Source organism: Salminus brasiliensis, chromosome 17 (genome assembly GCF_030463535.1).
Source record: "Salminus brasiliensis chromosome 17, fSalBra1.hap2, whole genome shotgun sequence".
Taxonomy (NCBI): Eukaryota; Metazoa; Chordata; class Actinopteri; order Characiformes; family Bryconidae; genus Salminus; species Salminus brasiliensis.
Genome location: NC_132894.1, coordinates 31,375,625 through 31,389,993, shown reverse-complemented (window position 1 = coordinate 31,389,993; position 14,369 = coordinate 31,375,625). Strand labels below are relative to the sequence as shown.

At 41.8% G+C, this 14,369-nt stretch overlaps 1 protein-coding gene across 1 annotated transcript in view; it reads right to left on the bottom strand.

Annotated features, from left to right (window-relative positions):
- Positions 1–9,172: 9,172 nt before the first annotated feature.
- sult6b1 (sulfotransferase family, cytosolic, 6b, member 1) overlaps positions 9,173–14,369 on the bottom strand; it is a 6,218-nt gene continuing 1,021 nt past the window's right edge. The window contains exons 2-7 of the mRNA XM_072660197.1: positions 14,061–14,170; positions 12,765–12,854; positions 11,788–11,914; positions 11,565–11,659; positions 9,943–10,099; positions 9,173–9,769 (exon numbers count right to left, since the gene is read on the bottom strand). Of these exons, the coding sequence (XP_072516298.1) occupies positions 9,642–9,769; positions 9,943–10,099; positions 11,565–11,659; positions 11,788–11,914; positions 12,765–12,854; positions 14,061–14,170 (707 nt within the window). The 3' untranslated portion in view covers positions 9,173–9,641. The remainder of the gene's footprint in view (positions 9,770–9,942; positions 10,100–11,564; positions 11,660–11,787; positions 11,915–12,764; positions 12,855–14,060; positions 14,171–14,369) is intronic.

Here is a 14,369-nt window from a genome sequence, read left to right as displayed (position 1 = left end):
CAGGACTGGAAACCAGCTTTGGGAAGCCTGTGCTGCACCAGCTAACGGACGTCTATGCCAGCCAACATGGCAAGGTACCAGCTTCTGGCAGCATTCCTGAAGAATCTTAGCCTGTTCCTCATGGGCAGTAGTATAGGCTAATATGTATGGGTTTGCGGCTGCAGCCGACTTCTTCAAATCTTCAAAATTTCTATGGGGTTCAAGCCAGGCGACTGTGATGGCCAGTCCAGAATCTTCCAGGACCACTGTCCTGTTGGAAGGTCCAGTGATGCCCAAGCTTCAGCTTCCTTACAGCTTCCTCAGCTTCTGGGGTTTTCCTGATAAGCAAAGCAGGCTCAATATCACTACTGCATCATTAGCAGCGTGGCGGAAACCATAGAAACCGCACCCTTGCCCAGCATCCCTACCATGGTTTTGGCACTGCAGCCACAGCATTAACATTCCTACTGTGGTGTTAGCATTGTTAGCGCAGTGGTGTTGGAATTGCTACCGCTGCAATCAGCCTCGTCCAGCATCACCAGTATTAGCATCACTACCAATGTGTTGGCATTGCTATCATGCTGACTGCTGGACTTACCCAGCATCGCTACCACAGGGTTAGCCATAAGCCATGTTCATGAGGTCCTGGGCCCTTCGCATCTAAAAACTAGTAAATATGTTCTCCACATCTTAAGGCTCTGAGAGCGAGGCTTGAGTTCTTCACCAGGCAGGGTCACATGAAATAATACATGGAATTTAAAGGTTCTTTGCACTCACACATCTCTACTACAAACCTGGTTCTTTGTGGAACCAAAAGTGCTTGTTCTAAGGCATGGCTTTATTGTTTATAGTGTAGTACGACCCTAAGCAGTTCTGAACAGCTGCTGATTAGAATGGTGTACACAAAAACAATGAAATCCTCTGAGTTTTAGATCATTTTAAAGCCACATGTTGGCACATCATCATATGAGTGCTAGCAGTGAAGCACAGATGTTGGCATGGCTTAAATGTTGTAAGTAAGCAGTTACACTGTATGTCTATTCATGATACAGTGATATGCAACAGGCCCCGAACACCCCTGTCAAATGGCAAGCTTTGCTGATGTTGACAAAAGTATTGGGACGTTACTTAAAAAGCACTTTTTTAAAGCGTTTATCCTGCTTTTGTTGGAGTAAGTGTTTTACTGTCCAGAAAGATGGCATTCTATTTAATTTTTGAGCATTGCTGTGAGGATTTAATTGCATTCAATGACAAGAGTGTTCACAGTCACAGTTATGATGTTGGATGATCACCATTCCACTGAATGGGACACCACAATCATCCCAATGAGACACAGTTCCACTGCTCCACAGCTCAATGCTGGGAGAGCATAATAATCCTCTAGCCCACGTCTGGCATTAGGCAGCATGGTGCCAATTCACTCATGTTTATCTGCTATTACAGTCCTATTCTATTGGCAGTATTTCTCTACAGGGACTTTCTGTGAGCTCCAGCCAGTCAGACCTTTCACAAGGTTTGACCATTTGCTATGCTAAATTGCTTATTAGGTGTGAATGGCTGTATTCAGCACCTTGCAGACTGGTTGATGGCACTTCCTCCCCACATCACTCCTAGTGAGATGTTGGTGAGCACAGGGGTGCTGTGCTTACCTCCGAGCATTTGGCCACCTAGCAATGCTGCCTCAGCGGCAGTTTGAAAAGAGGAGGTGGTTGGCATGGTGGTTGGCCTTCCAAATTAGGTAGAAAATGGGGTCAAATTTGTTTTTTTTCTTTTTTATCAACTGTAGGCCTGACTTATGAAGGCTGAAAAAGCACTGGAGCATTCCTTTAAGAGTTCAGTGTGTTTATTGACCACCTAGAAGGGAACCACCTTCATGAAATACAGGAAATTCCTCAACTCATATTCTGGTTAAGGAAATGATGTGTACATGTGTACACTCACACACCCAGACTCTCATATGTTTTGCTTTCCTGACATCATGAGGTCATGCTAAGGGTAGGGACCCACTTTTAGCACATCCTCATTTAATAAATCCAGTAGAATACAGTGAGCAGCTGTGTTCTGATGTTACACAGTTGTTTCCTTGATGTTAAAACTTTCTGTCTGACTGGGCCTTTGTGTAGGCATGTGTGGCCTGAGTGATTAAGCATGGTGGAAACACAGACATGGCTGAGGTAATGACGGTCTGTTATGGTGTCTGTTAGGACCGGGCTGGGCTCATTTCCTGTGCCTGGTGCCAAGGGAATATCAGTCCATATCCCTGCACGGTGGGACAGAGAAACCAGAGAGGGAAATTGGCTGCTAATACAGAAAGCTCTTTTGTGTGATCTGAGCCTGGCTCACGGACGATGATGTGATGCTTTGCGGCTGGGCTCCTGCTGACCTTTGCCCTTGTTTGCTTAGAAAACAACTTATTTGAAGGTCAGACTCTTTGAATGGGCTCCTAACCATGTTAGCCTTTTGTATATGTCTCAGATCATAATGTAAGCCAACAGTGTGATTGTTCCTGAATGGCCCTTGGCTTTGTTCCTGAATGGCCCTTGGCTTTGTGCATCAATTCAAACTAAAGAAATCCATTTACCTGGGGTCCTTCAGTTCTGTCACATACTAATGAATGAAACAACCCAAAGCAAAGCTGTTGTTTAGATGAAAAAACAATATTTTAAAGCAAATCAAACTGCAAAGAAACCTCAAATCAAGTTATTATCATGTTATATTTGTTAGATGTATATAACAAAACAGCTAAATGAGCACCCAAATGATGAATATACAACTATATATATAGGCCAATATCTATATGCCAATCAGAACAGGCTATTTGGCCTTCTCATTATGTTACATAAATACATTTTATAAATTTCATAAATATATGAATGCATTACACAGCACTAAGTTATTATCCCTGAGAAGTTTGTCTCACTGCAAAGAATAATTTGTAGCACTTTTTTGTCAGTTTTACTGTATTTACTACATTTATATACACCAACCAGCCATAACATTAGAACCTACCAAGAGCCAAACTGTGATGGCTAAACAACTGGGTCAGAACATCTCCAAAACATCAGGCAGGTCTGTTGGGGGTTTTCTGGTATGCAGTGGTCAGTAGCTACCAAAAGTGGTTTAAGGAAGAACATCCAGTGAACCAGCGACAGGGCCACAGGCACCTAAGGTTCATTGATGCAATCCATAGTGAGGTCCCGTCTCACTATATATATATATATATATATAAAATCGAACTAACACTATATATATATATATATATATATATATAGTGTCAGTTCGATAAATTAAAGCAGTTGTAAATGAAAGTTGGCTCCACAACATTGCGAAAGGCTGATGTCAAATTAGTGTAAATGTTAGTTGTAGTTATTGTTGCTAAAGGTCATAAAACAAGCTATTAATTTTTAATAGGGCAATTACTTTTTGACACGTGTGATTTATGTATTGGAGAACTTTTCTCCTTAAATAACTGAAATGCTGAATTGTAGCCGGTGTGCTACAGTTACACTCTGTGTAATGATCTAAAAGCATTCACTGTGACAAATGTGCAATCATTGAGAAAATGAAGCCAAATGAAGCCAAAAACTCTTAATTTCAGTGACTTCACTGCAGCCGGATTCCCTCCGAGCACAGTTGGCTGAGGGGAAAGAATGGCTTGGTTCATGTGCTAGCTTGCACGTTTCAGCATGATTGGGAAATGGCTGTGAGAAACATTCATTAAGGAAATAAAAGTAGGGCCCAAATTTCTTATTACAGGATTTCCACAAGTCACCTAAACAAGATCAGACATGGTAACTGTCATTCACTATTGTTCTGATGGTGGCAGGTTTGCCCAAAGCAAAACAGAACTACAACCACATTTATGGTCTGTTGGAAATGAGGAAATCAGGAAAAACAGATGTGCAGAAGCACCATTACTTACCATATGATCAGCTTCCGGTAAGGTCACTCTCCTAAAAAATAATCCAGATGTTTAAAATAGGTGAATATTATGACCAAGGCCGTGATCGCAGCATGTCTAGGTTTTGGCCAGAGGGAAAAACCTATACATGCTCTACAGGTTATTATTTTTCAGGTTGGGGTTTTTCTGTATTTTCACCCCTATTTAGCCATTTCTGGTTCCCACAATATTTAGGGCTCCTTCATCAGATTATGCCACCAGTGCTGGCAGGGTAAAGGCCAGCATGTGCTTCCTCTGAAGGGTGACCAACTCAATATTAGACTGGGGGTACTAATGTTATGGCTGATCGGTGTATAAAAGGACCTATGTTGTCAGATTATATCTTACCCCCCACCATTCTGAAAAGTTTAGGTAGGACCACTTTATGCTACCAGCTGGTTTCTGATCATCTGAAATGGTCTTTGATGGCCTTGATGGAGTACAGATGTTCAAAGTGGTTAATCAGCTGGATGTCTCTAGTGGCAGATCAGCTAAATCATTAAATTTCGATGATTTATTCAGGTTCAAAGCTGGACAAAGTGTTTTTTATGAGCAGAAAATGTTTATTTATTTATTTATTTGTTTGTTTATTAATTGATTTGTTTGTTCATTCATTCATTTATAGAGAGGGTACTTCATTGCTTCTATGTGGCTGGTAATCTGGCATTTTCACGAACAACGTCCAGAAATACTGTATCTCTTTCTGAGGGCTCGTCCTCATTTGCTCCAGTCTCCTTTCGGCTCATCAAATTAGCTTCTCAGCTTATCCAGTTTGCTCTGGCTCACAAAACACAGAGCAGAGGTCTTTAAATCCAGGCTTTCAGTTTCAGAATTCAGTTTCTGGGCCTGGATGTTGTAAGAACTGTAGGTTTGACATTGGGTGTTATGCTAGATCAAAGTTACATCTACGGTTCAGTTAAACATATTGCAAAACCCAGGACTGGTAACTGGAATACAGGTCCAGAGGGACTTCTGGCATTAAGCATTGGGAGAATAACAGTGGTCCCAGCAATCAATCACAGGCTATTACTGTATCTATTACTGCATGTGTGTGGTTTCTGGGTTTTTGTGGGTTTGCTTGTTTGTTTACAGCACTTTTCTTGCCAAAACAATGAGCAGAACATTTTTGATGGTGTTTGATTGATATCATGAATTAAAACTAAATGTTTAATACATTCCTGAGGCTCTGTTTCTTGAGGTTCATGGCCAATTCATGAGAGTTAGTGACTTTACTACACTGCAAAAAAATGGAAAGTCTGGCCAGCTTAAATGTGATGAGTTTAATTTAGTAAACTCAACTTACTTCTTACTTCTGTATCTCAAGTTTGGTCAACATTACAGTAGAGTCAAGCCTCAAAAACATTAGTAAACGATCTTCAGCTGAAACTGATTGAATATTGTATGAAATGTTTAGTCTGTAGCTCCTCTCTCTCAATTTATTTACTATTTGTTCCCATCTGCAAGTTCTAAGCCCTCCATATCAGTGGAGCCCTGAACCCTGGCTGGGATTTGAACTCATGATCTCCTCAGACTTGATGAGCAGCACTCTGGGCCTGTGAAAGTACACTACATTCTTTCTTGGAGACAGAAGTGTGCATGGCTTCCAGCTCTAGAGTGGCGCTACTGTCTAACTGCCTGCTTACCAAGAGAGATCATAAGTTTGTATCCTGTTAACACCACATGTATATTTAAAAAAACAGCGATTTCCTCCCCTCAGTTTTTGCCAAAAAAATTTAAAATAGTTGTCTACACAGAGACGAAAGGTCTTGCATGAGTGTGCTAGCCCTGAACGAGGCAAAAGTAAGTCATAAAGAGAGACGTCAAAACAAAGAGGTTTAGTCCCAAATTGCACACTACTCCCTATGTAGTGTACAATGCAAGTCAGGACATTACAGATTATATTAGATTTAAATAGAGCATTAGATATCTGTAGTAGAACAGTATACATTTATTCATATGTGGAAATCTGATATCTTGTGTTATCTGTGTGTAGATTTTGTAGTTTTATGACTTAAGATTCTCGGAGGCTCCATTGAAGATTCTTCATTGAGAGTCTAGGAAGCTCCATTGAAACATACATGTGTTGTGACGTAAGTGTTTTCATAAAGGTCCGTTTCCCGATCCACACAACACGGAAAACACTGAAAATCTCCATTTTGTGGACAGGAGGCCAAAACCCAGAACCTCCAAACCTCAGCTTTTAAAAATATCCAGATACATCTGGGACCTAAACATCTAACACAGCATTTTATCAATTTCAGCTGCAGATCATTTACTAAAGGTTTTACACCTCAACTCAACATGCATTGTTGACAAAAAACTGAGATACAGAACAAAGGAATTTGAGTTAGGAGAATTTTACTAAACCAAGTTGAGTTGAACTCAAAAACACTCTCCATAATCAGTTACTGCATCTTTTTAAGTTGGCCTGACTTTACCTTCGTTATACTGACTACAAAAGGCCTCTCGGCAGAGTGTAGTGAAAGAAGCTGCCTTTTTGGATTTGCGTCACACGACAGAGTCTTTTCCCGAACTTTCTCTGAGTGAAGCGAAACGGAATTGGGCTGTTCACCAACATCACAACCCCACAACAGTAGTTCACTCCTAATCCCATGCACATCGCCTGGGAGAAAAGGGCAGCCGTTTGACATTTCACACGGCACCACTGCTAACCTGGTAAAATGGCTTTTTCAAAGCTCTGATATATTGCTATATCGTGACCTTGATGACCTCTGCAAAGATGGCAAGGACATGATAAATTGTCCTTTAGAAAGTGACATTACACTTCAGTTGCACTAATCCCAGTTCAGAGTTTGCAGTTTCAAACTCGGCCTGTGGAGAAAATGTCAGAAACCCAGGAGCAAGGGCCTTGATGTGGGTCCAACCTGCTGATGAATGGCAACAAACAGGGTTCTGAAAAATCAAATAAAAAAATACGGCCCCATCAATGCATGGGCCTGGGGAGGGGGGTTTAATTAATAGACATTTGATTAAATAGATTTAGTTGCATTTCACTACTGCTATGCGTTTGGGTGGATGTCCGTGGGTTCTTGTATTTTCTCACCCAAAGGTGTCGAGGCCCTGACTTCGGCGTGATGCGGTGAGCCCAGCGTTCATTAACACAGCAGCTCTCACTCATCACCGCTGATGAGTCCCAGCCTTCATTTGTGTGAGGGTCTCAGCAAGTGGCCTGTATTCTTCATCTAAAATGGACGCATGATTGAAGAAGCTTGTCTTCTTGAAATACCCCTCCTCATTACTTCCCCAGAGCTAATTATCTCAGCCTACTTGACTGTTCTCTCCTTCAAGGATTTCTGTGAAAGCGCCTTTCTGCAAGAATGGCACCATCAACTTTTAACCAGAGAGTGTCCACATGTAAACATTCCATCTAGTAACATTGCGTTTGCATATCCATAGTAGAGGGGTGGTGTTACTTGTCTGGTAAATTCGTGGTAAACACCTTCGTGCTCTGAAAAGAGATGTTTATTGGAAGATTATATATATTCGTGCTGTCAATGCTAAATCACTAACTCACACGATTAATCTGCAAACTTTAATGCATCAACCTTATTAACCCAAATTAATTATCTCACCAAGTTTGGCCCCAGCTTCCTCCCATAGGTCACTCTCTGTCCAGAGCCTAGTGACATATCAGCGCTTTTACTTACTATTAGCACTACTGTTGAGCTCACAGATGGCATTTTAGATAGATTACATTTTATTTATGCCGAAATGTGGATGAAATCTCATAACTAACTCTCATTTTCTCACCCCTACCTCACCTCATCTCTCTCTCACACACATACACACACACACACACAGCTGCTCCTCTCTTAGCTCTTAGCTTAATCCATCCCAATGACTGATCCTCCATTTATCTCTTAAAAAGTAAAGTCTTTGCTCTATTGAAGCTTCTGTGTTCGAGCTTCGTCGTGTTCGAGGCTAAAGTTCTTAAAACTACACTGAGATATTATAAGGGGGAAAACCATGGGTTCCTCTAGACAGTTTATTAGGCACGTTACTTTTTGTCCTTCCGTCCAGAAATCTGAGGACGTGCTAGCTGGCATTTTAACTTGTGATTAATCAGAATTAACCACAGAATAATGTTGTGATTAACGCCATTAAACTTTTTAATAGATTGACACCAATAATATTTACATATACACACACAGATATAGAAATAAATACAAATATATATGTGAGCCCTCCGATCCAATCCGAGTGTTTTAATGCTGAGCATCAGCCGATATCCATCCGATCTGATCTTTGTGTATGTATTAAATCTTAAAAAGCATTGCTGTGAGGATTTGATTGCATTCCACGACAAGAGCAGTAGTGATGTCAGGATGTCGGATGGTCACTGCCCCACCTCTTCTCTAACTTCCCAACTCCAACCCCCAATATACTGGATGGAGCACCATCCATCATTCTAGAGAACACAGTTCTTCCACTGCTCCACAGCTCAATGCTGGGGGGCTTTATATACCCCTCTAACCCACGTCTGGCATTAGACAGCCAACAAGTTCATGTATATCTGCTCCTATTCTAGTCCTATTCTATTGACGGTACTTCTCTACAGGGACTAGACAAGCTGTAATGCACATTCTCATCTGTGTTGTCAGCAATGGGTGCAACCTAAAGTAGCTAAATGCGTTCATTTGAAGGGGTGTCCACAAACATTTGGACATGCAGTGCATTCTGCATTGTTAGGTCTGCTCGGCTTCCTTTCTGTGAGTTAAGGTCTGTATGGAGTTCAGCAATGATCTGCTCCATGTTACCCTAGATGTTCTTCATTGTACGTGGCAGTTGTGTGTTTCCTGGGTGACTGGCTTGTTTTCAGAAGAAAATGCTGTTTATTCCTAATGACTTTCAGTGTCTCCTGTTCCTGCTCTGTCCATCTCCTGTTGATTGGCTTTGCCCTGCAGGGGCCCTGGCCTGATTAGGCCTCATTAGCTTGAAGAGCAGGCTCTTGAGGATGGAGACAGGAGGAGGAAGACTCTTCATGGCGACATTCATCAAGGATCCCGCGTTTAGGGAGGAATTCATATGCGCATGCTATTCCGAGGCAGAGCGCGAGTGTGTTGAAGGCAGAGCGAGTGAGTGGTAAAACTTATTACCTCTGTTATTTGCTCAGGAGAGCTGTATGTGGCTGGATGCAAGAGCGAGGAGATGAGGAAAAGTGCTTTCTCTGAGGGCCGCTGCGCCATCTGCTGGTGACGTAAGAGAACTGTTTAAAATAGACACTTTCAAAACTTTATTTAGCAGTTGGTCTTTTATTATGCAAATAAATTCAGTCTGATTAGTAGTTTGTATGAAATCTGATGCTTTTAGATGATCATCAGTCCTGTTAAAAATGTCTCTCTACAAAGGCCTCAGTCTGTTTACAACTAATCAGCCATAACGATGTGAAAAAAACAGACGTGTGACTCTACAAAATCTCTGCAGGTGTCCTGTGGTATCTGGTAGCATGATGTTAGCAGCAGATCCTTTAAGTCCTGTAAGCTGAGGTGAGTAGGATCTCTATGGATCAAATCAATGAGCCCTGGGCGCCCATGACCCTGTTGCCAGTTCACTTTGGTCTTGGTCACTTTCTGCCTAATCTGTAGATTCCACCTTTTGACAAGTGCCATTGTAACCAGATAATCAGTGTTATTCACTTTACCTGTCAGTGTTTTTTCTCTTATGGCTGATCTGGTGTATTTCAAGACCTACTGTTACTGTGTTACTTGCAGTAATGCTCATATTTCAGCTTGGCTCCCAGTTTGGTTCCTGCAAGCTTCTTCTGGAACTCTTCATCCATTTGCTTACTCTGTGCCTCGTTGAAGTGATTCTTCCAGTCGCCAACTTCACCTGAACACAAGAGAAACAGCCGAGAGTCCCTTAGGAACGTCCACATTTGTGTGGTACCTCCCAAATATGTGATCTTTCTGGACTTTTCTTCATCACATCCATCACTGGATGGTAGACGCCTATATTGCAGAGAACATATTTGGCATCAATTGCTTTGTCAGTGCTTGGCTTACCTTTTCGGAAGAAGGTGCTTGCGAAGTTGCCATGGGAATTTTTGGAGTTCTCCTGCATGGCACTGAAGGTGGTCTCTTTAGCGATGGTGGAGACCTGCTCGTCCGTTAAGGGGAAGTTGAAGAAATCTGCAATTTTCTTAATTCCCTCTGGTGCATTCTATGGGGGAGAGAAGTGAAAGCCATTGTAGAAAAGCTGAATTCCTTACTGGCTGCCAGCCTAGCCTACAGATTATAAATCTATGCTGTCTAAGGGGGTCCACTAGTGGACTTGCATCCTGTGCACTGTACTTGTACATTGTACTGTCCCTGATTATTGCTGACTATATGTCATATAGCTAGATAGCTCTATAAGCAGCCATGCAGGAGCCTGAATTACTGTGTCAGATGGTTATTATTAACGTCAAAATGCTAACTGATACATTATTTTTCCTTTATTTGCTTACCCTTCTTGGGTTGATCTTTTTCTAGGTGTAATAAGAAGAATTGGTAAATATACTATATTATATTACTCTCTGGTGACCCTACTGAATCTGTTTAATCTCAGTATGCACTTTATTACAAACCTGAGTAGTAAGAGTTAAATTTTATATACTCAAAATGAATGGAATTACCTGAGGTACACGTATTGACAAGTTTACAAGTTTATAGCTTCAGCAACATAAAGAATATTGTAAATATATACTGTACACATATATCCTGCTTAGCTAAGGCTTTTACATTTTTCTTAAATCCTAGCTAGTGCTTCTTTATTTGATTTCTTTTTTTTTATCTTTCCTTTTTTCTTTCTTTCTTTCTTTTCTTATAAAACATCAGTTTTATATGTAGGTATAAACTATAGAGCTCTACTGTTTCCTTCTGTTTGTTGTAGTTTTTTGTGTTATTGTGTAAATGGATACCTACGATCATTTAAAAAAGAAAGTAGGCTGATAAATTGTGAAAACATGAGTCTTGCTCAGTAATCTTTCATTACTTGTTAGCTAAATTAGCTTCATAGCTCCAATGACAAACTAAAGAAGCTTGTGTCTTATTTCTGTTTTAGCTGATCAATCACATTTGAGATAAATGGATAAACAGATACTCTCTAAGGCCCTGTTCACACCTGGCATTAAAATCCGATTGTAAGGGGGCAGCACAAAAGTACAGGTGTGAACGGGGTACGGTGCTCCTGGAGACCACGTTTTTTCTTGCAAAGTGCCTCGATGTGTCCCCAACAGCAAAGCACCACCCACATCACTGCCCCCCGTCGAAAAATAACATAATAATTGCGAGCTGCAAGCTGAAAATGCTAGAATTACACTAACTAACTATAGGATAAAGGTGATACTTGTGGCTGGTGTGCAAGTGACACTAGGTGCCTCACTTTGATTGATTAATTATTAATATGCACCATACCTCTGAAATCTGATCACAATCAATCACAGGTCTATGAACTGCTATGCGTTTTTGGCAATCATTTGTGATCAGATCACTTAAGACACATGCCAATGCCAGGTGTAGAAAAGGCCTAGAAAAAAGTTTAGAAGGCTTGTCCTCAGTTTTAGTTTGGTCATGTTTCTGAAGCACTGCATCACCATCATGATGAACAGAAGACCAGTTTAGCTCATGAAATCATGATATCTTACCTCCTTCAGCTCTTCAAAGGTCACAATCAACACACCTGGATCATTCATGTGTTTGTCCCAGGCCAGAGCATGGTCAAAATAGGAACCCCAGGCCACTGCACAGGAAACACAGGCATGTCTTTACCACTCACTTATCACTTACGATGCAACTCAAGTAGTTATGGGTTCCTTGGGTTGTTGGATTTACAAGTCTGTCCTACAATCTGTTTTTTGGAGTGCTCACCTTCACCGGCCATGAAGTCAGAGAAGAACTTGTCCCAGGACTCTGCATTGGGCAGGACTGGGTTTTTGTTCATGAAATGGTAGTAAGAGACGACTGTGTCCTTGGGGTTTCTGAACACCACCATCGTCTGAGAAAACAAAGACATGGATGGCCCATGAATAGGACGATCACATATAGTATCTCTGCCATGACAAGAATATGCATGGCTGCCCAGATAACATACTCATGTGGGGCCTGGATGGGGAGCCCAACTGGGAGCCAGAAAGTTGGGTTCCATGTTGGCTCCACATATGAATCACACCAGGTACCAGGAGGACTGAATATGGGCCACATCTGTGTTGTACACTGCACATGGGTATGTAACGATGGGGCCCATTTGGAAAGCCCAACAGCAACCCAAGTAGCCCACGTTTCACCCATGTGAGCAGCCACACAAGCATGCCGGCTGGGTGGGCCATTGATACCAATTGATCATGGCTTAAGTTCCAGAGTGTATTGTTGCTGACCATGTGCTCCCCTTTTACCCATCTTCTAACTGCTACTTCCAGCATGATGATAGACCAGGTCACAAAGCAAAAGTCACCTCAAACTGGTTTCATGAACATCTCAATGAGTTCAGTGTTCTTCAGTGGCCTTTTTAAGCCACCAGATCTGAATCCAATACAACAGCTTTGGACTTAGACAGCCAAGACTTAGATTTGTTTTAGATTTTGAAGCTGTGCAGTCCCATCTGAGCATATTCTAAACCGAATATTTTAGAATAATTGGGCTGGACTATTCTATTCGGTTTAGAATATGCTCAGATGGGACTGTCCAGCACTGAAAATGCTTCAAAATCTAAAACAAATCTAAGTCTTGGCTGTTATGATGGCTCTCTTACCACAGACAAGCCAACATGATGCTGCCTGACAGATGCATGTAACAGGCCTGAATTATAGCTTACCGCATGCTCTTGAAGTGCACACGTCTTTACTAACCTTTGTTTTCTTGGCCTTAAATGACACAGGAATGTTATCAGGGTGCAGGTGTGTTCCAAGAAATCTCCGCGACGGCACCTGTGCTACAGCCTTCAAGACAAACAGAAAGGTCTTACACAAAGGTCAAATAATATGGCAACTTCCCGCCTCAAACGCTGGTTATCTTCATCTACAGTGGCATCTCTCAAGATCCAAACTTTGATGGCAATACAAATGGGTCAGAACATCTTCACAAGCGTCTGACAGGTCTTGTGGGGTTTTACTGGTATGCAGTGGTCTGTATTTACCAACAGTGATCCAAGAATGGACAACTGGTGGATCAGTTAACGGGATCATGGGCACCTAAGGCTTACTGATGTAATCCATGAAGGTCTCACCACACAGTTTACAGGGCTTAAAGGATCTGCTGTTAACGTCTTGGTGCTAGATACCACAGGACACCTTCCAGTGTCTTGTGGAGTCTATGCTTTGAATGGTCAGATCTGTTGTGGCAGCACAACGGGGACCTGCTCAGTATTAGGCAGGTGCTGGTCAGTTGGAAATGACTTTGTCAGCTTGGTACTGAATAATCAAAAGATATTTTCTTAGGCTAATTATTCATATTCTTTCTTTGACCTGTCCATGCTCCACCCACAAATGCACTATTTTATACCAAAAGTTGGACAAGCTTTACAAACAGACTTTCTTTTGCTGTCAAATTTCCATTTAACAAAAAACAAATGGTAGAAAAGCTAAAAGCTAACCCTACCAGACCCTACTACAATCTCTTTAGCTAGCTAACCGCACACCAATGCCACCAGGTACTGAGAGGCTCCATTATCCAGAGACTCAGTTCTTGGTACAGGCCTAAACACAATGCTAGACTAGGCTAGGCTAGGTTACGCTATGCTAACTTGCTGTGCGCTGTCAAGGTGAATCAAACCAGCCAATGAAAGCTTGTAATTTTTACCCCACAAGCCTTCCATAATATGGCATAACTAAATAGAAATATAGTATACTTCATTTCCAGGCAAAATAACAGGGTGGTAAATCGGCCTATTAAACCGCATCGCCCCAACCAAAGTCACCCTTACTATTTATACCTCACAGAACAAAACCAAAATACTACATGCATGCATTGCACCTTTGGCCAGGAGTCTGTAAGCTAAGCAACAGTTGCTATGAAAAAATGCATTTGTAGGCGGAGCATGGATGTAGTCAGTTGTTATGGAAACTGCTGTGAAGCTAATGTAAGTCATGTGATTGAGCAACTGAGATGTCAACCAATGTACAGTACAGATCTCTGCATCCACCAACCTGTTGCACTTCTGGAGAGTAGAATTCGATAATCGGAGGCCTTTCAGGGACAGTAATCCCAGCAGAGGCGCTCATGATTTTCTTCACTACACCCACCATCCAGTTGAACCCTGAGGGAAAACACAAGGTCTGAGATTACTATGTGTGCGTCTGTGGGCGGGTGGGTGTGGTAGGCCTTTCATTTCCTCTGTTTCTGCAAGTCATTCTATATGAAGAGTAAACAATGAGCAGCAATGTTGACCTAAGGCATGTCATAATAGGTCTTACGTATTGGCCTGCAACCCCCCCAGGGAAGACAGACGGACCACA